Source organism: Natrix helvetica (genome assembly GCF_964273705.1).
Source record: "Natrix helvetica genome assembly, chromosome: 1".
Taxonomy (NCBI): Eukaryota; Metazoa; Chordata; class Lepidosauria; order Squamata; family Natricidae; genus Natrix; species Natrix helvetica.
The window spans coordinates 262,024,469-262,048,839 of record NC_138548.1 but is presented as its reverse complement, the minus strand read 5'-3'; the positions used below and the strand labels follow the sequence as shown (position 1 = coordinate 262,048,839).

The 24,371-nt window shown below is 37.0% G+C and overlaps 1 protein-coding gene across 2 annotated transcripts in view; it reads right to left on the bottom strand.

The window, feature by feature from the left end:
• Positions 1 to 24,371, bottom strand: part of GABRG2 (gamma-aminobutyric acid type A receptor subunit gamma2) — an 81,127-nt gene that overhangs the window by 25,350 nt on the left and 31,406 nt on the right. For both annotated transcript variants that reach the window (XM_081934818.1, XM_081934819.1), the window contains exon 6: positions 23,038 to 23,175. In XM_081934818.1, coding sequence (XP_081790944.1) covers positions 23,038 to 23,175 — 138 coding nt within the window. The remainder of the gene's footprint in view (positions 1 to 23,037; positions 23,176 to 24,371) is intronic.

Sequence of the window (24,371 nt, the reverse complement as noted above, 5' to 3'; positions counted from 1 at the left end):
ACATCTCTCCCCTCCCCAAACTATTCCATCCATTTCCTTCAAATTCCTGAAACTGTATGAAAATCCATACTATTTGTAAAACTTCTACACTTTAAATCCACATATATGTATAAATATTGATATTAATTCCGAGCATTCAGCATGTGTAAACTGTCATTTAGGTGAGATGGATGATGTAGAAATGTGATAAATAAAATAAACACATGTCCTATGGAATATTTTCACCGTGACTTTATTGTGACAGAAGTAATTATCACAGTATTCCAGCTTATCATTCCCAGTGCTTCCCAATTAGTGACAACTTTTCTTTAGAAGGCAGGATATTGCTTCACTTTTGCTTTTCATGTCTGTATACTGATTGCTGGACATTGGTGAAAGGGAAGCCTGGGAAATCCTGTTCTAAGGAACCATTTGGATAAATTGTTTTCTTGAACCCCCTAGTAAAAGGCAACGTCCAATCACTAAAGCTAATGCTTTTGACTACATATTTGAAGAATAAACATTAATTCCAGATGCTGCCCACTTCAGAACCTCTTGCCAGATTGTGAGTGCAATGATACCAAGAATAAATGTCATCTCAGAGCTGGTCTAGAAGTAGTCAAGCAAGTTAATACTCAGCATCTGCTCCATCAGTTTAAGGATTGCTTATGGTAGGATAAAACGTTAAGTGAGCATTCCTGTAAAATACCTTCATTTAGGGACAAGGAAGGAGAGAACAAGGTACTTCCAGCTACTTTCAAAGTCAATGGCACTATTAGATTTAAAAAGTGGGCATTCTACCCCAGGGAGATATCTATGGAGATTCTCTATCATCCAGGTTGCTTTTTAAAGAGGCAACTGGACTTCCTGGTTTTTCTTTGAAGATGTTTCACTTCTGATCCAAGAAACATCTTCAGCTGACTGGATTGTGGATAATGGAAGGATTTATACTTCTTGCAGACAGCTGATCATTTGCATTCTTTTAGAGAATTGTTGAGGCCATCTGGAGATTTATCTGGATCATCAGGGTCATCTGAGTAATGCAAATAGATATGGACCTTTCTTAGAACTGTTGAAAGGATTGTGTTGTGGACTGGAGATAGACCATGCTATTTTCCTCTCCCTTTATTGAGAGAGGGCTGTTCAATTTTGACATAGATGGGCTCTTTGACTCTTCTTTCAAACCAGAAGTTCTCTCCGTCCAAAATGTCAAAAATCCTTCCATTACCCACTATCCAGTCAGAGCTGAAGAAGCTTCTTGGATGAGAAGTAAAACGTCTTCAAAGAAAAACTAGAAAGTTCAGTTGCCTCTTCAAAAAGCACCTTTGGGTGCCCCAGGAAGCTACTAAATAGGGATTAGGTAGATTTTAGCATATTTACTCTGTTAAGAAAAGGGTGAGAAGAATTCTGAGGTACAAGCAAGAAGAAAAAAATGTTATGCTGATCAGGTTCATATCACTAAATCCTTCCATATCTCAATTTTATCATTTTTATTTTTACTTATCTTATGTCATTGCCTCAGTAAATGGCATCCCTAGTTTTGCCAGAACATTTTGTTTCAAATTCCCCTAGGGAAAGGACTCTAAGAACAGTAAGTAACAAGCAAAATTTGTCTTCATTCAAAAGACTGGAGGGTGAAGCAAAAAACAGTCCAGATTCACTGCAGCTTTCTTGGAAGTTGGTTGTGATCTGACAGGCTACTGACAAGCATTTCAGGCTGCATCAGGCAAGTGTAGAATGCAAAGCAAGCTAGTTCAGGGGATTCTCAAAAAATGTTGAGGAGTGTCATGCCTCTCCCAATGGCTAAACATCAGCTGTTAGAGTTGGTGAGCAGTATTTTGGATTCACCTTCATGTCATATTTTGTGTACATGATGAGATCTGCCCTAGGAAGCAGTCTTAAGAATTGGATGAGTAAGATCAGAAGCAAAAACCTGAGACCAGAATGTTCCACTAAAACAGGGCTGTCAAACTCATGGCCCATGGGCCAGATGCATCACGCACTGGGCCAATGCCTGGTTTAGTGACGGGGAAAAAGTCCTGATGCATCACATGATGCCGCCATGATGACACCTCTGCATTACAATATACATAATTCCTCGGGTTATGTTGGCAATTGGGATCATCATTGCCTCACTAATTGTTGTGATCATAAAGTGCAATATCACATGGAAACTCCAGGAACATGTGGGTCATTAAGTTGGAAGAGGAACTTACTACATTCCTGCCAGAATCCCCATGTGGATAAGCCAGTAGGGAAGATCACAAACAGTGATCACATGATGTGCTTTGCTGTGACATGATAACCATGAACTGGGCATGTCAATTTTTTCAGCACCACTGTAAATCTGAACAGTTAATGAATGAATGGATGCAAGCTGAGGACAACCATTTTTCCTGCTAAAAATTAAGAGGCCCTTAGTCTCTAATACTGCACAAAATCATACTCCACAAAATGAAGAAAAAGGAAAGGAGTTTGAACCTTCTTCCTGTAGCTTAGTCTTCATAATGTTTGGATTTTTAATTAATAGCTGTTGAAATAGAACCAGCTTATTAACAGGTAACATGAATCTCTGCCTGTTAAAACTACCAGATCCCATATTGGTCAGAGAAGACCCCAACCAAGCAAAATAAAATCTCACTTTTCTTTTAGAAGGCACATGTTGCTTTATGAAACAGCTTGAAAGGAGCTCTTCATTTATAGAATTTTTATATTCAGCTTTAAAAAAACAGTTTAGGCAGATGTTGGGGAGATTCTATGTACATACTAACATAATCACAAGCCTTATTTTTTTTCATAGTTCCTTAAGGCATCCTTGTGTAACTAATTGTTCTGCCAAGTACCTTTGTGGCTGGCCTTAAAGCAGAAATAAGATGCTTTGTATTCCAAGATGGTGACGACAATCCCATTACAATTCTTAAAGAGCAAGCTAGGAAATGACCCAGAACAATTTGCAAGGGAACAACAAGTTGAAACTTCTGTAGCAGCTTAACAGGTCATCTGTAATTATAGAACAAATGTAATCAGAGATCTTCAAAATCCTAGACAAATTGTTCCAATTAAACTAGTTATCATCCAAGTTTTAAACAGTCAGCCAACATAATAACAAAGGTCAGAATGCAGACCTGTGATGGAGAATGATAATTCTTTCTGTTCATCTTTCCTAATGCTTTTTAGCCTGTTATCACTGGTTGCATGTAGTTTGTCGGATCAAACACACTTGTTCCATAATCAAATGTTCCTTAGAATAAAGATTTTTTTTAAGATTATTCCAGCAGCGGAATATTAGTTAAAAAAAAACATTCCAGAACTTTTGATCAAGAGACAAAATTCTTGTGGCTGTATTTGGTGGGTAATTCCCTCCACAGTTTTTCATAGAACCCATCAGGTTCTTGTGAATCCATAGGCTCTATGGAACAGAAGAATTATGCCTTAAAGATGACTTCTGTGAAGAAGCTCCAGATTGCAAAATTTCCAAACTGCTCAATTTGCATTTAACAATATGAGATATATCAAAGGCCACTTATACACTTCATTACAGGGACCCTCTCCCTTAGGCACTGTCCAACTCATTGCTGAAGATCTTGATCATTTGTTTCCTTAACATTTGAAAGGGCCACTTTCATGGCGTTGGATGTCCTTAAGGTTAGGCTATTTTAGAGGGCTTCCGAGATTGTCTTAAATACGTACTATATTTTTTGGAGTTTAAGACGTACCTTTTTCCCTCAAAAAAGAGGCTAAAAATCTGAGTGCATTTTATACACTGAATACAGCTTTTTTTGCCTCTAGAAACCCTGCCCCCTTCACCAAAATGGCCGTGCATAGCCTCTAGGAGGCTTCCAGAGTGCTCCTAGGAGCTGGCGAGGGCAAAAATGAGTGAAAAGTGGGCCGTTTATTGCTCAATTTTGCCCCCCCTGCCCCCAGGAGCACTCTACAAGCCTCCTAAAGGCTATGCATGCCTTTTTTTGACAAAAAACAAGCCTGGTTTCGTGAAAAATGGGCCATTTTTGGGAGGTCTGCAGAGTGCAAAACCTTTTTTTAAAATTTGCCTCTTCAAAATCTTGGTGCATCTTATACTCCAGTGCGTCTTATACTCCGAAAAATATGATAATTATTTTGAAACTGAGTCCTGACAAATAAATGTAAAGCAAAGATTCTTCTCAATGTAATACCATGCTTTTCTTTGAAATTTATGCATGTGTGAGGTGGGGCACTCATGAAAATTATACAAGGCAGACTTGCAGAACAAGAGTTCTGGAATTCTTCCTAACACTAAATTGATAAGCCAAGGCTGTAGGAGGCATCTATATTTTCTTCTGGGTAAGGAAGGAACAGTTTGTATGGATGGATGTTTCTGCTCTTCCCCAATGTTGTGATTATGTGTTTGTATGCAGGGAGCATATTCTGCTCCGGCTCAAGTAATTGGAAGGAAGTAGGGAAATGAGCTTAAAATGAAACACTCAACAACCTTCTCAGCAGCTCTGCTATTGCCTCTGCGATTGGGATCAATTGAAGGATTTCTTTTCAGAATTCTTTCCTACCCTTTGATATGACCTATTCACAAACTGTTGTATTTTTCTCCCTTTGGCTAGCTTTTTTTTCTTTACATCAAATTTATTCAGTTTTTAGAGAATTATTGTGCTGTTGGACAGAAATGGGGACCCAGCCACTTACATAATTTCTTTCAACATGACTCTTAGTTTCTTCTGTATTCACTTTTTTATTTTCTGAATGAAGTCCTGCTAGTGATACACCTTCTGGCTATGTGTATAAGCAGAAAGTAGTTGTTACTAGTGCATTAGTTATCTCCAATTTTCCTTCTTGTAACATTCAGGAAATAAGCAAAACATTGAGCACCTGCATTTTATCACCTTCAGGCTTATCAGTTAAGATCTGAGAACAGATGGAGTGTACTATGTGTCTGTCATGTAATTGTGATAGATTCACAAAAGCAATACAGACTACCTGTTCTTGGATTATTAAAGTTACTTCCACACAGCATCAATTCCACTTATATTTTTTTACACTTTTCAGTCCTTACAAATAATTTTCAAACCATTTTCCTTCCTCTGTCCCCAAAATGGCAAAATCACAATGAACTAATCAGTGGGTCCATAGATGAGGGTAGAAAAGTAATCAGTCAGTACCCTGAGCTACTGTCCCTACTGATGCCACAAAAATTCTCTTATCAACATTTCATAGAGAAAGAAATATAAATGGCTAGCACTCCCTCTTCCTGATTCCAGAACGTATTGTATGTGGTTTTCTAGTTCTATTGTAAACATTTCTTTGAAGAGCAAAGGAACCTGAAACAACCACCAAGTCATGATACCTCTGTTATATGCAAGAGCATTTTGCTGACTGTGATGGTGAAGGACAAGCATACTAACAAGGTTTGCTATAGATAACACTTTACACAAACTCTAAGCTTAGTTGCACTTTGTATCCTCCCCTTATCCTGCATCGATTCGAAGTATTGTAAACAACAAACCCAAGGAAGAAAATGAATTGTTAGCCACAAAGGGCAATTGCTAGAATCTGCAAACAGTCAATTTAGCCAGATTACACCTGGATGCTTTTTTAATGTGGAATTAAAAGGTTATTTGAGTTTGCTTAGTCATATGAAAAAGAAAAGAAAAGGTTAAAAGGGGGGAAGAAACCCTCTAATATGTGAAGGAAGCCTTGTGAAGTCATCCAGTCATCTTTTCACTTCAAGAACTTGTGACTTCCTCTGAAGTGAGAAAACTGGAAAGCAGGATGAGGCAGAATCAATGGCAAACCTTACTACCAATAAGCTCTTCAAGCCTACAATGCTGCGGATGAAATGTTCCCTTGTTTTTCAATTCCAAATGCAACCAGTTGAGCCAGAAATAAATAAATGTTGTCCATGGGTTGACAACACAGAAGGCAGAACTGATTTGATGCAAAAAAAAGAAGAAGAAAAAGCCCATATGGAAATATCATCTGTTATACCACCTGCTTGTCTAAGAAAACACAGGTTGATCTTATTGTGCTTTAGCAGAATATCTACTACAGTGCATCTTAAAATGATAAACAATCTGTAATCCTAGTTATTCAGAATGGTAAAGGCAAAGGGGTGACAACTGTAAGGACTTACCTCCCTAGCAATAATGTGAGATACACAAATTCATTAAATTCGTGATAATCGTGCAGTTAAAAATAGTCATAATTCTATAACTTTGTTCTCTGAATTGCTACACTTCTTCATACAGTTGCCTCCTCACTGGTCTAGTTCTATTTTTTTTAAATCTTGTAATTTAATTGAGGGTGTTTTAAATTGTCAATTTTAAATTCTATTTTATATATTTGATACCTCCTCCATGTATATGTATATGTGTACGTACGCGTATGTGTTTATTTTATCTGTATATGTATTGTTCATTTGTATATTTTATGTGTTTTTATTGTACGCCGCCCTGAGTCCTTCGGGAGAGGGTGCGGCTAACAAATAACAATCTATTATTATTATTATTATTATTATTATTATTATTATTATTATTATTATTATTATTATTATTATTATTATTATTATTATTATTATTATTATTATTAGTTCATACATCATAGGCTACAGTAAACCATATTTTGGTTTGTTTCCTTTTGGGTTAGCATCTTTTATGAACTCAACAAACTGTGGCTTCTTCAGCATACTGTCGTTAAGCAACCAGTTAATCACCGTCAAGTGCAAATCTACTTGAAGTGTTCACTTGCAGCATTAGTGCAATCTCAGGCTGCTTTACTCAGTCGGAACCGCTCTCTGTCTACAGCTGAAAACATATATAGGTCTTTTCACAGCTTCCTAACTGTAAAATACCGAACACTGATTACCTAATAAAAGAACTGAACTTTGGAAAAAGGTTGCTGGCTCGTCTGTGACAAAAATCTGGATTTTTTTCCCCTGTTCTTGGAGACCCCAAGGCAGCGATGGCGAACCTTTTTTGGCTCGCGTGCCATAAGTGGGGGGAGCACAGGGGGGTTGTGTGCAGGCGTGCCGCACCCATAATGCAATTCGCGACACCCCCAGTGCGTACGCGCACACTACAGGTGCAACCCCCCCCATTTTGCATGCTTTTTTCGCCCTCCTCAGGCTCCAGAGGCTTTATAGGAGCATGGGGAGGGTGAAAACAGCCTCCCCTGCCTCCCGGAAGCCATCCGGAGGCTTCAGGGATCTTCAGGAGGACTCCCTGAAGCCTCCAAAGCAGTCAAAATGACCCTCCGAGAAAACCAGAAATCACTTCCGGTTTGCTCGGAGGGTCGTTTTAAGCGCTCCGAAGGCTTCAGGGAACTTCAAGAGGCTTCCCCGAAGCCTTCGGAGCGCTCAAAACGACCCTCCAAGCAAATAGGAAGTCCGTTCCCAAACTTTCAGTTTGCCCGTAGGGCCTGTTTTGTGCGCTCCAGAGCTTCAGGGAAGCTCAACAAGCCTCCAGGAAGGGGTGGGGAGGCTCTTTTCGCCCTCCCCAGGCTCCTATAAAGCCTCTGGAGCCTGGTGAGGGTGAAAAATGGCTTTAAAAAGGGTGGACTCATGTGCCCTGACAAATGGCTCCACGTGCCACCCATGGCACGCGTGCCATAGGTTCGCCATCACTGCCCTAACGGATAGTTTCATTAAAGTAAGGAGTTTTTTTGCAGTCAACATTTTGAGCTACATTCTTAACTAAATGGTTGATTTGGGTTTGATAATTCATTCCCTAATCAATTCTAATAATAACATTCAATGAGATAACCTGTAATGCTTTTTCTTTACTTTTTCTCAGATTTGGGTCATTGGTTAAATCTTGCCAAGCTCACCTCTTTCCAAAACAAGGAGAGGAAATTACAGGCAACAAATGATGGTTTGTATTTTTCAGCTGCATTTTTTAAAATTTACTGAGATAAGACTGGCACTGAAAAAGTTTACCACCTGAATATTTTATTTCAGGAAGAGGAGTTGCTTCTGCAGCTTGGTTTTGTTATTACTGAATATAAAATTCAGTAAATAAAATACAGAAACATGCAGTTTATTGTGCAGAAGTCCTGTCAACCATAACATCTAGTTTTTCAGAGCACTGGGACATTTTGGATAGACATGACTGATCTGAAGCAGTTAATATTAAGGGACTTCTACCTAGCGATATACAGCTGTTCAGTTCTGCAACATTCTGTAATAACTTGGATAATATCTAAAACTAACTGCAGATTGAAGTATGCAGACTTTGTATATTCGAATAAAATTAATATTGCAGTTGATAAAGCCCTCAAAAAGTATGGCATCATCATACACCACCTGCTTAAAATTGCAAAAATTATTTGGAAGAGACTCTAGTTCAGGGGTGTCAAACTAGATTTCTTTGAGGGCCAGATCAGCATTGTAGTTCTCTGTGGGTTACCTGGCGAGGGGGGGAGACAGGATGGATACCTGCAGCACTCTGCTGACCAAAATAGGTTGCAGGGGGTTACATGCATCCCACTTTTTGGCTGCCAGAGGCACCACAAACCAGTCCTTTGCTATTTCCAGGCCAGTCCCATGGGCCAGATTTAAGCACCCCAATGGGCCAGATCCCCCCCCTCGGGCTTTGAGTTTGACACCCCTGCTCTAGCTCAATGATAAAATATACAATAGAAGTTCACATCCAGTCCCTGACATCTTCAATGAATAGAATTAGATGCTCAACATAAGAAAGTTTCTGCTAGCGATATTAGCATCACAAACAGATGTACTGGAGAAATATTGGGGGAAGCCCATTGTTAAGTTTAGGGAAATGATCATAGCCCCTTATTTTCCTGGATCTACATCTCTCCCTCTATCCCTCCCTCTCTCCCCCTCTGTGTGTGTGTGTGTGCTCATAGATCAAGATTCAGAAAAATAATGGGCTATGATAATGAAAATGTCAAGGATTGGATGTTAACTTTCATTGTACGTTTAATCGTTGAGCTAGAGCAAGGGTGACACACACACACACACACACACACACACACACACATATATATATTCAGTTTCTTTTGCTATATGAATGGTCATAATATGTCAAAATTGGAAGCATCAATATAAATACTTCAAATTGGAAAAAGGGAACCATGTTTCTCTAGGATACTTTTTAATGCTTTTAAAAAGTCAATAAATGCTATTTTTCTAATCAATAGCTTTTGAATGATTTCCTCTTTTTCTCCCTCTCCCGCCCTTTCTCCAGTTGTTTGATTTTAACTATTTGCTTTGCCTTAAATGATGTCAAGTGTGAACAACCAGAGTCACATGCATAGAGTTCAAGCTAATTATTGTATGCTGCTATATAGGAATTTCCCCAGTCTGGCAGCTCTTCTCTGGGAACAATTACAGTTCCAAGGAATTTGGGGAGGTTAGTTTTGATCCTCTTATGGTTATGCTGTGACTCTATATTTGGCTTGCACTTCATCTCTCCTCCCTGCCAGGGTTGAATACTGCCCAACAAATATTTCAATCCTTTTATCACATTTTACATAATACTATTAAGTGTATGAAATGATAAAAAATGTGGTTTTATCATGTCTGGGAAGAAGTAATATACCCCTCCAATAATTTGTTTAATTAAAGCAAGGAAAACCAACTCACAATCCACAAATAAATCCACAAATTACTCATTGTAAGGAACATCTATTATATAGCAAGCAAAGCCTGAAATGTAAACTCTTAAACAAAGCAATCTGTTCTACAGAACATCATAATGAGTCATTCTATACAGAGGTGGATTTCACCTAATTTTACCACTGGTTCGCCATGCACCGAATATGTGAGTGAGTCTGTGTGCCTTCCACGCATATGCTTTGCTCGCGCTCATGTGTGCGGCTTAGATAACGTGGCTAAATAGGATGGCATAGCGGCAGGGAGAGTGGGCAGCAGGTCGCCAGTCCTGGTTCGCCTGATCCAGTCCAAACCGGCTGAATGCCACCACTGATTCTATAATGAAAGTTAACACTAATGTTGCAATATATACCTAGATTCACAATATACTTCAAACAGGCTTGACTGCTCCAAGATTCTGTCTGCGCTCAAAAGCTAAGCAACATTGGATCCACTTAGCACTGAATGAAAGAGCATCAGAGAAGCCAGGATAATCTGGGAAACTGGGGAGCAGAAAAAAAAAACCCTCATAAAGGAGACTTCCATGTTGCAAGTGTCTTGAAATGGTATTTGATGGTAAAAGCAATATTGGCAATAGACAGACTTAGAGAGAGTGCTGGATACATTATTTTAGCTCTGCTTCCTCTTTCCTTTTGCCTTCTTTCGTGCCTTGGGTTTCTTCTTCTTGCTAATTCACACTCCTATTCTGACCTTCGCACACTACAACCCACCCCCAAGAGAATGCAATTATGGTATGTGGTATATTGATATGCCATATTAATAGTTAATAGTATTATAACTGCTGCACCATTGCTTTGCAAACTGCATGGGTGTGCTGATGTAGCCTTCAAGATTGAAGTTCAGCTCAAGGTTATCTTTATCTCACATTATTTATTTGTTTTTTTTTTTGTAGGAAAAGAGAGCAAAAAGAACATTTACCCTTTAGTAATTTAGAGTCACTGGCAATCTCAATCTTTCAGGTGCTTAAGTTCATTTGACAATAGATTTTTATAGCATGCTGTTTCATGCATTCGTGTATATTATCGCAGCTGGTAACAACATTTAAAAGTATTACAGTTATTTTAGCTACCTTTTCTTCAAATGTTACCTACTCAAACCAAAACAACAACAAAAAGAACCTTGATTTAGCTAGAATGTGATCTGGGCTGCTGGGTGACTTGAGCATCCAATTATACTGCTTCCTCTTCACCCAGCTCTCAATTAAAATTTCTTGAAACAGCTGGGATGGGAGAAAAGGCCCTTGCAAATTAGCTAAGTAGGTTACCAAAATGCAACATAACAACCTTACATTGAGAAGGCAGCACCTTCCATTACTGTGCGTTGCATAAGGGATTCACTGAGCAATAACCACCTTGGAGGCATCACTGTTTATTATGGAAGTTGCAGATATGCCAGAAGCCAATGTCTTTTTATTTTATGAGTATTTTTCTCCTTGCTTTTTTTAAATGTTTGAGCAATACCTCTTCATCAGAATGGCCTAGAAACATCCCTTCTGCTTTATTATTGTAAGTTAAAAAAATGTGACATTTAGCAGGAAGGACAAAGTTCCATTTGGAACTGAGTGATTATTAGGACTCTTTCTCTGTACATCTGACTGAACAAATGGAAATCCTATCCAACCTATCAATGAATCCATGTGTATTTAGACAAGATTTTAGCAAAACGGTGCTTCTTCTTTTTGAATCTTAACATCCTTCAAATATTTCACTACCAGTTTCTAGTGTTTAAGTCCACTAACTAAGGTAACAACATGCTTCTGAAAGAAGGAAACTGAAGGGTAGAGATTACCAAACAAAACTATTATACAATCATTTTTCCAGAATGATATTTGGATGCAATAGGTACAGTTATACAGTCTGTCTAATGCTAGGTGTCTGGATGAAGTACCATTCTCCAAGAAACCAAATTCAGCTAATGATGCTCTCAAATAATTATATTATGGTTTGTTAATTATGGCTTGGCAGGGATTTTAAATCTGAACCATACTTTACTTTATTTAGCATTCATATTTATCAATCATATTCATATAGGGGTCTAGCTCACAAAAAAGGGACTTTGCATGACGTACAATAGTATATGGAAATACGGTATATGCATGAAAGTTACTTTAGGGTTAGAGTTACTTTATTTCAGCATAGCAGGCCTGTGCCTTTTTTGCTAGAGAGATTGAATATTGTTTCGATAGTTGAACTAGGTTTTATAATCTCTTTGAGATCATGATTCTCCATCACAATATGTTGCTATGACTCTCTCCAATTGCAAGCTGCAATAATGAAATCAGAGGACACTTTGTAAGTGAAACGGCAGCTGTTTAATGAAAACCAATAATTAGATTTAGTTATGATTTCAGTGTAAAGAAGTGCATAGATTCTGAGACAATGCAATTTTCAAAAAAGTGTCATTAATTCTTAATAGTACCTGATTCTTAGTTCAGTCAGAACTAAGAATGCTGAGATGTTTTTAATTTTCACCTTAATATAAATTATTCTTAATATATGGTTTATTGTAAGTTTTTCTTTTAAAAATAACTCCGGACTAAACAGCTTAGACAGAAATGTGTTTAGCTTTACATCTGATAGGTTATAGATATTACATTTTCATTTGTTAATTTATTTGATTAGCTTTCCCAAGAATGTACTCTTTATCTATGATACAGACTTACAATATTTTTATCATGAAGGGAAAGCTATTTTTTTAATGCTATTGAGATAGGTTTGCAGTGGAATCAATAGAAATATTCCCACATATCTAAAAGCAGTATCTCAAGCCAGAGTACTTTGTTGCATTCAACTTTCCTGGAAATCATTTTGAAATTTGGTTATTCATATTTTCTGAGCAATTACCCATAGGATACTTTACCACACTTCGTATCCATCTCTTGAAGAAAGACAAATTTTGAACTTTAGGAAAGTTATTCCTTTTGTTAAGCTGTATTTCCAGCAGGTCAATTTTGTCCATCTCTTGAGTTTTTCCCAAGGTCCTGTATGGTTGCTGTTTATGAGATTTTTTTTTATTTTGTTAAAGGTATTATCACAAGATGTAAGCTTTCCAAGTAAAAGCTGCCTTTTGTAATTGACATCTGGTGATTTCGTCAATGCTGAAAGTATTCAAAAATTGCTCGTTTTACAGTTGTACCCCAAACACTTATTACTACTGGTACTACCTTTGCTTCCCTTTGCCTCGATTGTTCTACTTCTACTTGCAGGTCTTTGCATTTGGGGATTTTCTCTAGTTCTTTCTACTCCGTTTTCTCCAGGTATTGCAACATCCACTATTCCAATTTGTCTTTCTCTTATCAGCAAGTATAACTGTGAGGTGTAATGTGGCTTGTCTGATTGAATTCTAAAGTCCCAAGTAACTTTAGCTTCTTAATTTTTTATTACTTTGTTTATATTGGATCCCACCAGTACTTGCTTGCACACGAATGGTGTTTCTTACAGTATTCCAAGGCACCATTGTTGTACTTTCTCATGCTGTTTCTTTATAGTCAATCTATGTGTTGAATAGGTGTTCTTATAAAGCTAAATAGGTGTTCCATTGTTTTTTTTTTTCACTTACTTTGAAGGTATGCCATTTTCTATCTTTTACTGTCTTCTCAATTCTGGCTTTATGCGCTTTTAATTCATAAATGAATTTCATAATTCATAATTTGAAATTAATAGCTAGAATTAGCTCCTCTGTCTCTTTTTTTCAACTTTATTTCCCTTAGCCATTGCTGGGTATTCTTACCTGCTTTGTCTAGTATTTTTTTTTTTTAGTACTGCCCATATAATATTTGGGCTTGCCATGTTTCTTTTCTATTCATTTGTTTTTTCTTGTAGGCCAGTTTGGTCTCTTTAGTACTCAGTAAGATTTCCTGCTATACTATCTTCAGTGCATCTTCATGGTCCATCATATATTTTTCCAATACCGTTTTCTTCTTCTTCAGCTATCGAGTCCTGCCCGGAAAGGGAGCGGCTAATAAATCCAAATTTATTATTATTATTATTACTTGCAACATTCCACATCCATTATTTTCCTTGATAAACAAACTCTATCAACATGTCTGTGTGGATGAATGGCATGATTCATTGTCATTACTTTTCGGGTCTTCCTAGACAGGACTTTTAGTTATGTCCTATTTCAGCTACATATCTATTTATTGGAATTATCCAGGTGTTGATGGTATTTCCTTCACTGGGATTGTGCTTTAAGATTTTCTTCACTCTCATGATGTATTTGCTTCTAAACATCTTGACTTTTGTATGCTTGATGTTGTCAGCTTGAAGGATGCCCAGCTAGTAATAGAGATCATTCATCCAGTCGTTCATCCAGGCTCTTGATGATTATTATTATTGATCATTGCACAGTAAGCCAGATGTTAACACTGGATTTGAAATTTCTGTCTACCTATTGAGTCCTTACCAAGAACCTGGGTTACACATATCTGGATGTTTGATGGTGTTACAGACATCGTCGCAGGATGGAAGCTATTCCAATTAAAGCCGCCTTCTGCAATTGACTGATGGCAAATTTGTCAATGCTTATGGTATTCAAGTGGTGCAGTCTGTTCAGATTTCGTGCTTATTGATAATGTATAATATAGCTGTTTTGGACACAGTTGGGAACACAAAATGGAATTATACATAAGATTAAATGAATTATAAACCAGTCATAATTCAAATAGAACAACCCAGCCTTTTTTTTGGGGGGGGGGTATGTAAAGTGAGTCATCTTTAGTTGGAAACCTCTTTCTGTCAACAGTAAACATTTCAAACCATTTTTAATCTGGTGTGACTAGAAAAAGTCAGACAATATGAATAAATTCATTCTTTCACCTCTTTAGTATCTAAATAAGTTATTTCTAACACCCAGACTGCACTTTTTCTTTCAAATTCTATTCACACTTCAATGAAGTTAAATTTGAAATATTATTTATCAACTTACCTGGTCCAGTGTTTATGTAATTTATGAAATCATTCCTTTGCATAATAGCACTTTAGCATCAAACTCTGAACTAATGAAGTCTCTTCTGATGAACCTTTTAGCTATGTCCCCAGGGAGAATCTAGAAATGCAAACAGCTGTGTTCATCTGTATGTATGTTTGTGTACTGCAAAGAATTAGATACGGTGCTGAATTAGAGCTGCCAAGTCTTGCTTTTTGAAAAGTTTCATACCTCTAATATATGTACAGCAAGTAGATACAACATGACATTTTCAATGCTGAGCAGAATGGATAGAGTAGAGCATAGCAGAATACTAAGTCAGACTTTTTTTAAAAAAATGGTTTGTTTAACAAGTCATAATACTTCAAATCAGGCATTATGCGAAGCCAAAAACTAATCAACTATAATCTGCTTAACTTTAGATATGAATATATAGCTGGTGAAATAGATGCACCTGCCATACAACATTGCAGACTCATTGTTGAAAATAATACACTGTAGTATAGGATATTGCATGGGAATATCTGTAAGAATTACTATTTATCCCTAAGCAAGAACCCATGAGAAGAAGATAGACAAAGTAATACAAAATGAAGTAGCTAAAGTGCACTGGCACTTTAGAATTGAAATATATAAACGCCATAACACCCAGATTAACCATTGTCAATAAGAAAGACAAAAAAAAAATCTGGATAGAGAATGTTGCAGTATCTGAAGATAGCAGAAAGGACTAGATAAAAATCACAAAATACCAAGACTTACAAACAGAAGTATAACAGCTGTGGCAAAGGAAAGCAAAGATAATATCAATAGAAATATGCACCTTGGGTGACATCCCAAAATATGTGCAGCAGCACTTGAAGAACATCAGCATTGGCAAAATCATCATCAGCCAATTGGTAACTTTACTGGAAAGTATCCTCTGATAGTACCTTTCACATCCTTAAACAACAATATCTGCCTATCCTGGGTCCTTCGGGAAGATTTGATAGGTGGGAAAGAATGCTAAATCCAGCCTAAACATCTCACTGTCTAAATGACTTTGAGTGGTTTGCAGTAAAATATAGTTGAAACAATAGAAAAAAATGAGCAAGTTAAAACATTGTGAGATTGATAGGGAGAATATATAAATTTCTCCTGAAGCATAAAATGGAAGAGGAAATCATGAAAAAACAAATGATAAAATGGGCACAGAATTTGGCTATAATATTGAATTGGATAAATGGGAAAAATTTGGGGGAACAAACTTAAAAATGACACTATCAGTTGCATACAAGGAAAATCAGTACAAAATGTTTTACAGATGGCACCTGGCACCAACAAGGTTAGCTAAAATCTCAACAAATACCTCCCCAAAATGCTGGAAATGTGAATCAATACATGGAATATACTACCACTTATGGTGGACCTGTGACTGTGAGGAGGCTAAATTTTTTTGGAAAAGGATCAAAAAGTGGCTAGAGGTAATAACAGGTGTTAAAATAGAATGGAAACCTGAAGTTTTTACACACACACACACACACACACACACACACACACACACACACAAGTGGTTTAAATTTACTAATCAGCCAATATAGCAGACAGAGGAGTAAGATAAGAGGGTTAAGAATGGTGAAATGCAAATGAAATATAATAGAAGGGAAACAATATAAGGTGAACGATATTGATTGGCAATTGCTATTAGAAAGAACAGGAAGCTCTTGTTCATATTGTATTGTGTAAATGTGGCGTACGTCTAAGTTTTGTGTGTGTGTATTTTACATGTTTGTAATTTAAAAAAAAATTAAAAAAAACATTGTGAGATTTATGAATATAAAGTGATAAACTCTTTGCTCATAACACACCATTTTAAACTGTGGTTTAAAAGAAGAAAGTGTGAATAACTCTTATGGCAATACCAGGGAAAAATTGAATAGAATAAAAAGAATCGGAAAAGATCACAAAGTATTAAGATCTGAAAGTCAAATTTGAAATATTCCAATATAAACTAACCATGGCTGTTGGCAGACTAAGTAGCATACAAAAAAAATCATGGACAGTACTTAGAAAATTTGTGTCTTGACAAAATGTCTATTTGACAATTTAAAAAGGATCTGCACTTTACAATAACCTAGGTTCTTGGAAAGGCCTCAATGCATTATGAAGGCCGACATCAGCTAAAGAACTGGCAGCTATGATCTCACACTATTATTGTTATTAGGGTGGCATGGTGACTCAATGGTTAAGATACTGGGCTTGTTGGCTAGAAAGCTGGCAGCCTAGGTTGGAGACCTGAGGCCCATGTGGCAAAGTAAGCTCCTGTCATCACCCCAGCTCCTACTAACCTAGCAGTTCAAAAACATGCAAAGGTAAGTAGATAAATAGGTACCACTTCAATGGGAAGGTAACAACACCTTTGATGTCATGCTGGCCACATGACCATGAAAATGTCTTCAGACAGCACTGGCTCAATGGCTTTGAAATGTAGATGAGCACCATCCCCTATAGTCAGAACTGACTAGTGGAGTAAAATCTGCAGAGATTCCATTACAGGAATTCATTTGTTGTTGTTGTTATTACTATTATTGTTATATACATATCTAATTTCCAATACACATTTTTTCTAACAGTATAAAGTATATCCAGTTACACATTAGAATTAAGTCTTACTGCAATGCAATCTTGCAGTAAAGTAGATTCTTTTATCAGTTCCAGCAAGGTGTGCATTTCTCTCTTGCCCAATTTCTAATTTACATATTATTTCCCTCTGTATCCTTACAGAAAATACCAGCTTTTTGCCATGGAAAGTCCTCTACTATTTTGCTTCCTTAGAAGCAAAGTACAGTTCAAATGTATTCTATTTTGTAAGTACTCTAAATATTCAGATATCCAATGTATGTTTCATGTATAAATGTCATCCTCAGTCTAAAATACATAGGTGTTGAAGTGCTAGAATTAGCATTGTCAAGTAACTGTAACTGCATTATATCATAGATTTTAATTATTAGTACTATTTGTTTATATGTAATTTATTGTGGATGTTTACTTCTCTAGATATTTCATTTTTACATTGTATTCAGTTTGATTATAATTATTGCTTTTTGTAGATCAGTTGTCCCCAACCTTCTTGGCACCATGGGCCAATTTTGTGGAAGACATGTTTTTCATGAACTTGGGGGAAAGGGGGGAGTGCGCAACCTAGATCTTGCGCATGCAACATTTCACTTGCCCGCTGCTTATTTCCAGCAGGGCAGCCCATTTTCTAACAGGCCACAGATGGTACCTATCCATGGCCTGGTGGTTGGGGACCCTTATTGTAGATGTTTCCTTGTATGCTACCCCAAGTCTGCTTAGATTTGGTAAATTACAAGCACAAACAAAAATATGTAATTTTAAATTAAAGTTAGTCAATGTTAAAGTCTAGGAATAGACTTTAAGAAGCACTCTGCTTTAAGCAGAGTCAGATCACATTTTCATTATGGGATGGTGGTATGCCCATGGATGCATTCAATACCACATTCACCACCACATGTCATCCACCAGGTAGCCATAGCCAATCAGGATATGGATCCCACACAAAGGGGGCTGAACAAACAGATTCAGGATGTAAGCAAATAAATCCGTTATGGTCTAGAAATAAACTCTGGCACACAGAGAAATTATATATAGAATAAAGCTTTTGCATTTAGCCTTTCTGAGACAGTAGCAAATGGCCTCTCATAAAGACATAGATAAGAATTTAATCCGTGAATCAGCAAGTGTTGACATTTAGAGAGGATTAAAGCTATTACTGAAAATTGTAGCATTTCACAGAGAGTACCATGAAAGTCAATTCCACTAAACTGGAATAATGTTGAATCTTTTGACAACATGAAGTCTGATGGGAGTTCTAAATATGTTAATAAAATGCTTGTACTCTTTGGGTTCTGCTTGATCATAGGAGGAAGCTTCCAATTTTGGGTTGCTTCTTTACCTACTTTCTATGGAGGGTTGTGAGTTTATCCTATCCTAAAATGGAAGTAGAAATCTTCACAGAAAGATTAAAGGCCACACTGCTTCTGAATCTGCAATATTTCCATGGATGACAAAAGTGAATATGATTAAATTATCTTGTAAAACATACTTAATTATTGCTGATAACAATCTTAGGTAATGTGGGCTGCGACTTGTATAAAAGCACAATAAATCAATTTATGTCTTTAAGTAAGTAGAATGGGATCATGTGCATTTATAACAAATACAATCTTTCAATTACATCAACAAGTAATGTGAGACCATTACTGTGGGTTTCAAAATTTGATTAGTGGTCCCTCTGGGAGGCCCCACTAGCCTAATGAGAACTGATAGTTGTGTAGGAGGGAAAGAAAAGAATTAAAATTTAAACTATTTCTTCCAAAAGTTCTGATATTTCATGAGAAAAAACAGCAAGAGTGAGATAGAACACACCTCTCTTATTGTCATCCCCCCCAAAAAACTCTCAAACTGAGCCAGAAATAAGACACTTTATGCAATGAATTATTTTATATATTTCACTGATGGCACAATTGCAACTTTTGTCTTCCATTTTGTGATGCCAGAGTACCCCCAGATTGTGTAGTTGAGCCTGGGTAGTAAAGTCCACATTTTTTATTTTCAGCTTTTTTTGTTGTTGTTGTCCTAGAAAGGTGTTAAATAAAGGGTTTTAAGCATCTGTGAAACAACACAATAAAACAAATCACTGAACAAAAAAAGGAGGGGAAATTTCTCTGCAGCCCTAAAAAATAAAATAATATTTTTTAAAAAAATGTGGGTCTGGATCAAATATTCTTCACACATTTTAATTACCAACTTGAGAAACCAAGTGAAGGTTTTCATTTGTCTTTTTTTCATATTCATATTCTAAACTTTAGGGTATAATTAAGCAATGTCAGAATTTACTAATCCTTCCTCTATAAAGAGGGTTGTGAAGGTAACCTGCCTTCATTGAGGGCTGAAGGTCTTCAAATTAGATTTAACTATTTTTTATCAAACACATGCTTTCTATAATTGCTTCCCTAAATACAATCATTTCACCCTCTTCCAGCTTAGGCTAATTAAACCTCTGTTTATTCTGGAATTAAACATTTCAGAAGTACCAATGCTAATTAAAGTCTTACCACTTCATTGCAACCATCCCTTCTTTATACAGAATATGACCATGGATAATTTATTGATTGGCAAGATTTCTTTTAAAGGATTATTTTGACCATGAATCGGCACAATTTTCACATACTCTCCTCTCTCCAAACATGCTGCGAATATCATAACTCTGGGATTCAGAGCACATGTTTAAGCTTGTTGCTTCCAAGAAGTAGGTTGAACTCCTCCACCACCTCCTCCTCCTCCTCCACTACCACCACCACAACCACCACCTTATTCCTATTACTATTCCCATTCCTACCATTACTACTGGCATAGAATTTAAAAAAAACAACACTTTCCAAGTTCAGACATTGTTCTGACACCAAATAGATTTCAAGATCAAATATGTAAAAGCATGAATTCTACTCTTCCCAATTCTATATTGAAAATATGCTCTCCAAGCTAAGGAATCTGTGGCACATAAAAGATGATAATTTGATGAGTACATTGAATCACCAAATGGATTTTTTTACAACCTTAACTGATTTCCCCCCCCCCAGATAAAATATTGGGCTAACCTTCCGAACCACTAACCTTTTGTCATTTCAGAGTCTATTACACGTGCATACTAAAGATCATACAGGGTAAGATAAAATGGAAAGATGTAACTATAAGAACTCTTATCTACCCTACAGAGAAAATCAATCATCATTTAGTAAGTGATTGCTCTATTTATTGCTGCAATCCAAGCCCAAGCAAAATAGAGTGCTGCCACTCCAGAAGTGTATTAGAAAAGGAGTCGTGGCATTGAATCACAAGAGGAGTCCTTGAATACCTTTTTATCGTGCAACGGGATAAAAATATCATTTTGTGATGACAGACTCCAATAAATCATGTTCATGTGTTCTCTTCCTCATAGTGCTCAAGAAACAACTAGATTCAGAATGTAGATGATTTAGCCTAGATTAAAACTTCTGAATTCATGCTTAAGAGTTTATACTTTTGCCTACTGTTTTCCATATTTTCTGACAGAGTCGTTCAAGCAAGTAAAACGATCTGTGGCCTCAATACCATTCTTGTGTCTCCCAATGCCCTTCTATGACATAACTGCCAAACATTGAAGGTCATTTTGAGGTGAGGTCCATGAAAGCTGTAGTTTAAATCTTTCAGTAGGCTTCAAACAGCTTGATACAATGATGGGTGATTCCATTCTATACCATAAATGGAGGTACGTATCTGTATTCGCGAAGCAACAGAGGTAGAAGACTTGGCTCTCACACCATTTGATTGTTGTTTGTATAAGAGGGTAAGAGACAGGTACCTTGGTTCATACAAATGACCCATTGGAAACCATTATTAAAGCAACATAACTTATATGTGGCCAGAATTTGAAATCAACATTTAATACAGCATAATACTTGAGTATGTATTATATTTTACTCCAATTTCATTTTAAATTGTTTTTATAGGATTTTATTAATAACTTGTGTTTGGAGCTCCATATTTTGATATGGCTTATGGGTTAATCAATAAACTAAACCAGCTTTAGGTAGGTTTAATAGCATAAAGAATTTTTTTTAAGAAACTAAAGAAAAACAAAAATGGAAAGTATAATACCAAATGCTGATGCCTTACTCATTTTGCATGGTTGTCCTTACTCCCTGTAAATCTCATCAAAAATTAATTTTGGTCTTCAGCCTTTGGGCTGCCCATCATTTATTTCATTATCAACCATAGTTTACAAGGCAAGGTAAACATCCTCTATGTAATGTGTTTATCTTGGAATGTTATCTCTATGTTTAAGGGCCAAAATTGGGGAAAATGAGGAAGGTACAAGAATACCATCCTCACTCTAACAACTTCATATCCAATGCCAACCATCACTCTTTCTTTCATCTTTGTTGATTCAAGGTAGAAATCTTCCATAAATGTATGGATGAATATGATTAGAAGCAGGGTCCTCATTACAGAGCATTTTCTGAATATGTTAATCCAAATGAACAGAATATCTCTTCAAACTAAAAGCACAAAGACTAAGATGGATATTGCCAGGGTTTGGGTTGGGAGATAACCCTATAGATTAAAGAGTCATGTGAAGAGCCAGTAAAGAGGCCACTAAAGGATTCCAAATATTTGCTCAGTCCAGGAATTCAAATTAAAGCAACAGGGGCTGCCTAACTTTAGCTTTAACGTATCTAATTGAAAAAAGAATGCACCCACTGCTTTTTATAAATGTTCCACCAGCAAACACATTTCATTTAATGTTAATTTACAACCTATAAGTTAAAATCATTGCTTCGTCTCTTGAACAATAAGTTTTTCTATTTGGGATAACCATTCTACTCTTTGGAAAGCCCTATCATATTCCCCAGCAATCATTTTTCACACATCCATTCAGTTTCCTTAGTCTGTCCTTCTAAAACTAAGTTGCTACCCATCTCTTCACTGGTCAGTTTATTTATGTCTTTCATAAAATGTGGTGTACAGAGCTGGACACTGTAGCTCAGGGGTGTCAAACTCAATTTAATTGAGGGCTGCATCCGGGTTGTGTTTGACCTCAGGTGGTCAGAGTGGGTGACACCATGGTGGACATGGCCAGCTCGGCGTCACTCATGTCAGGGGCATCTGTGGTAGCCTGAGCACTCTGGCCAAGAAAAAGGGCTCCTGAGTTCTGTTTTTGGCTGCAACAGCCTCCTGCAACTCTCTGCCAGTGAACGAGCTCCATTTTCACTGCCAGAGACACTGCAAGCCAGACCTTTGCTATTTCTAGGGTGGCCCCCTGGGCCAGATCTAAGTTTCCTGTGAGCTGGATCCAGCCCCTGGGCCTTGAGTTTGACATCCCTGTTGTAGCTGATATGGAATCTGGCCAAAGCAAAATAAAATAAAAGTACTATTTCCCAGGATTCAGAAATCACAGTAAAATGGCATTTGTTTTTTTTTCCAGTGATATTAGACTGCTTGCAACCAACCACTATTCCAAAATCTGCATCACGAATACATGATATGATAAGCATTCCCTCTACTATTCACCTGGATTATTCATGACAATAGGGCAGTATGGTGACTCAGTGGTTAAGACGTTGGGCTTGTTGGCTGGAAAGCCAGCAGCCCACATTTGAGACCCAAGCTCCACATGACAAGGTGAGCTCCTGTCTCGCCCTAACTCCTGCCAAGTTAGCAGTTCGAAAGCCTGCAAATGCAAGTAGATAATTAAATTAGGTATCACTATAGTGGGAAGGTAACAGTGCTCCATGACGTCATGCTGGCCACATGACCCTGGAAATGTCTTTTGAGAGCGCTGGCCCAATGGCCTTGAAATGGAGATGCGCACCGCCCCCTCCTCAACAACTAGCAGAGTAAAATCTGCAAGGACTCCTTTATATTTATTCATGAAATTGGTGAAAATATGATGAAAGTATAATTACTCAACTTACCTGACGTTGTTGGAATCACTTCAGTTGTATTTCTAAGTCCAATAAATGAGAACTGATAAAGCCTCCAGGATCTAGTATCTCCCACTTCCACTGAACTGTGTTTCCACACATAGATTATTTCTTCCTTTGGGTAGCCATCTTCAAACCAAGGGAAATCAGGTTTATATCAATATATTTTTTACGTGCTTCCTTATTTACATGGTAGTACTTTCCTATTTATGTCTGGATCTCAGTGATACTATAGAGGTACTTGTATGACTTTCAGCCATTTTGCAACACAATGCTCATTGAATTCATCTAAAACCCAAAGCAACAAGAACTTCCGAAAGAGATTTTACAGTTATAAACTATCATGGAAAAAGCATGAGTGTCAAATGTCTGACAGTTTCCAGTATACCAAATCGTAAACATTCTTTTTCTTAAGAGGAAACATCACTGGCTACTCACCCCAACCCCCATAATGGCTTTTTAAAAGTGATGGAGTTTATCAGGAACATGCATGATAATGCTCATGGCAATCTGGAAAGATGAATTGTTTTGCTAGATATCTCTGAGAAGCACTATTAAATTAAATAATAACTAAATCATAACATGTGCACTTCTGTATGCTTTATTCTGCAGAGAGAGATATTATGTGATCTGGATCCTCCACTGAATTTGGCAATGAGGATTTCTAGATGCCATTCCCCAGTTAGCTATGAAATTTAATGAGTCAATCTCACTATCCCTGTTCAATTCACTTCCCTGACTTACGTGACAATAAAATAGGAGGAACCCAATGCTTGCCTTGGGTAATGTATGTATATGTGTGTACCTGTATGTCTATATGTACGTATGTATATTTTTATTGTACGCCGCCCCGAGTCCCTTGCGGAGAGGGAACAAATTAAAAATTTGAAATTTGAATTTTACCTAAGACATTTTACTCTTGTACAAAAGGCATATGAAACCTTCAGCATTAATCATGATTGAAGAAAGCAGATGAGTTTAGAGAATGGAGGGCAATGGCTATGTAAATCTTTGTCTTCTGAGACAATCTCTTCATGCCATTCAGTTCATTTAATGGTAAGGTCAACTCTATTTAACCCTGGGCATCATAACTTCACCTATTCCCGCTTACAGGAAGGTTGGGATACAGATGTGATGAACTTATAAACATGTGAGATCTGAATTGGTAGCTTATTTTTTGGCAGCAATATTTCTCCTTAGTTGGAGTTCAACAGTACTTGGCAGCCTCAAGTTTAACTATATAGCTATTGTTTGGAAATAGTTATATATACAAATGCCCTAGATTTCTCATAAAAATCAAGAGCAATGTGTTAATCTAAATAGTA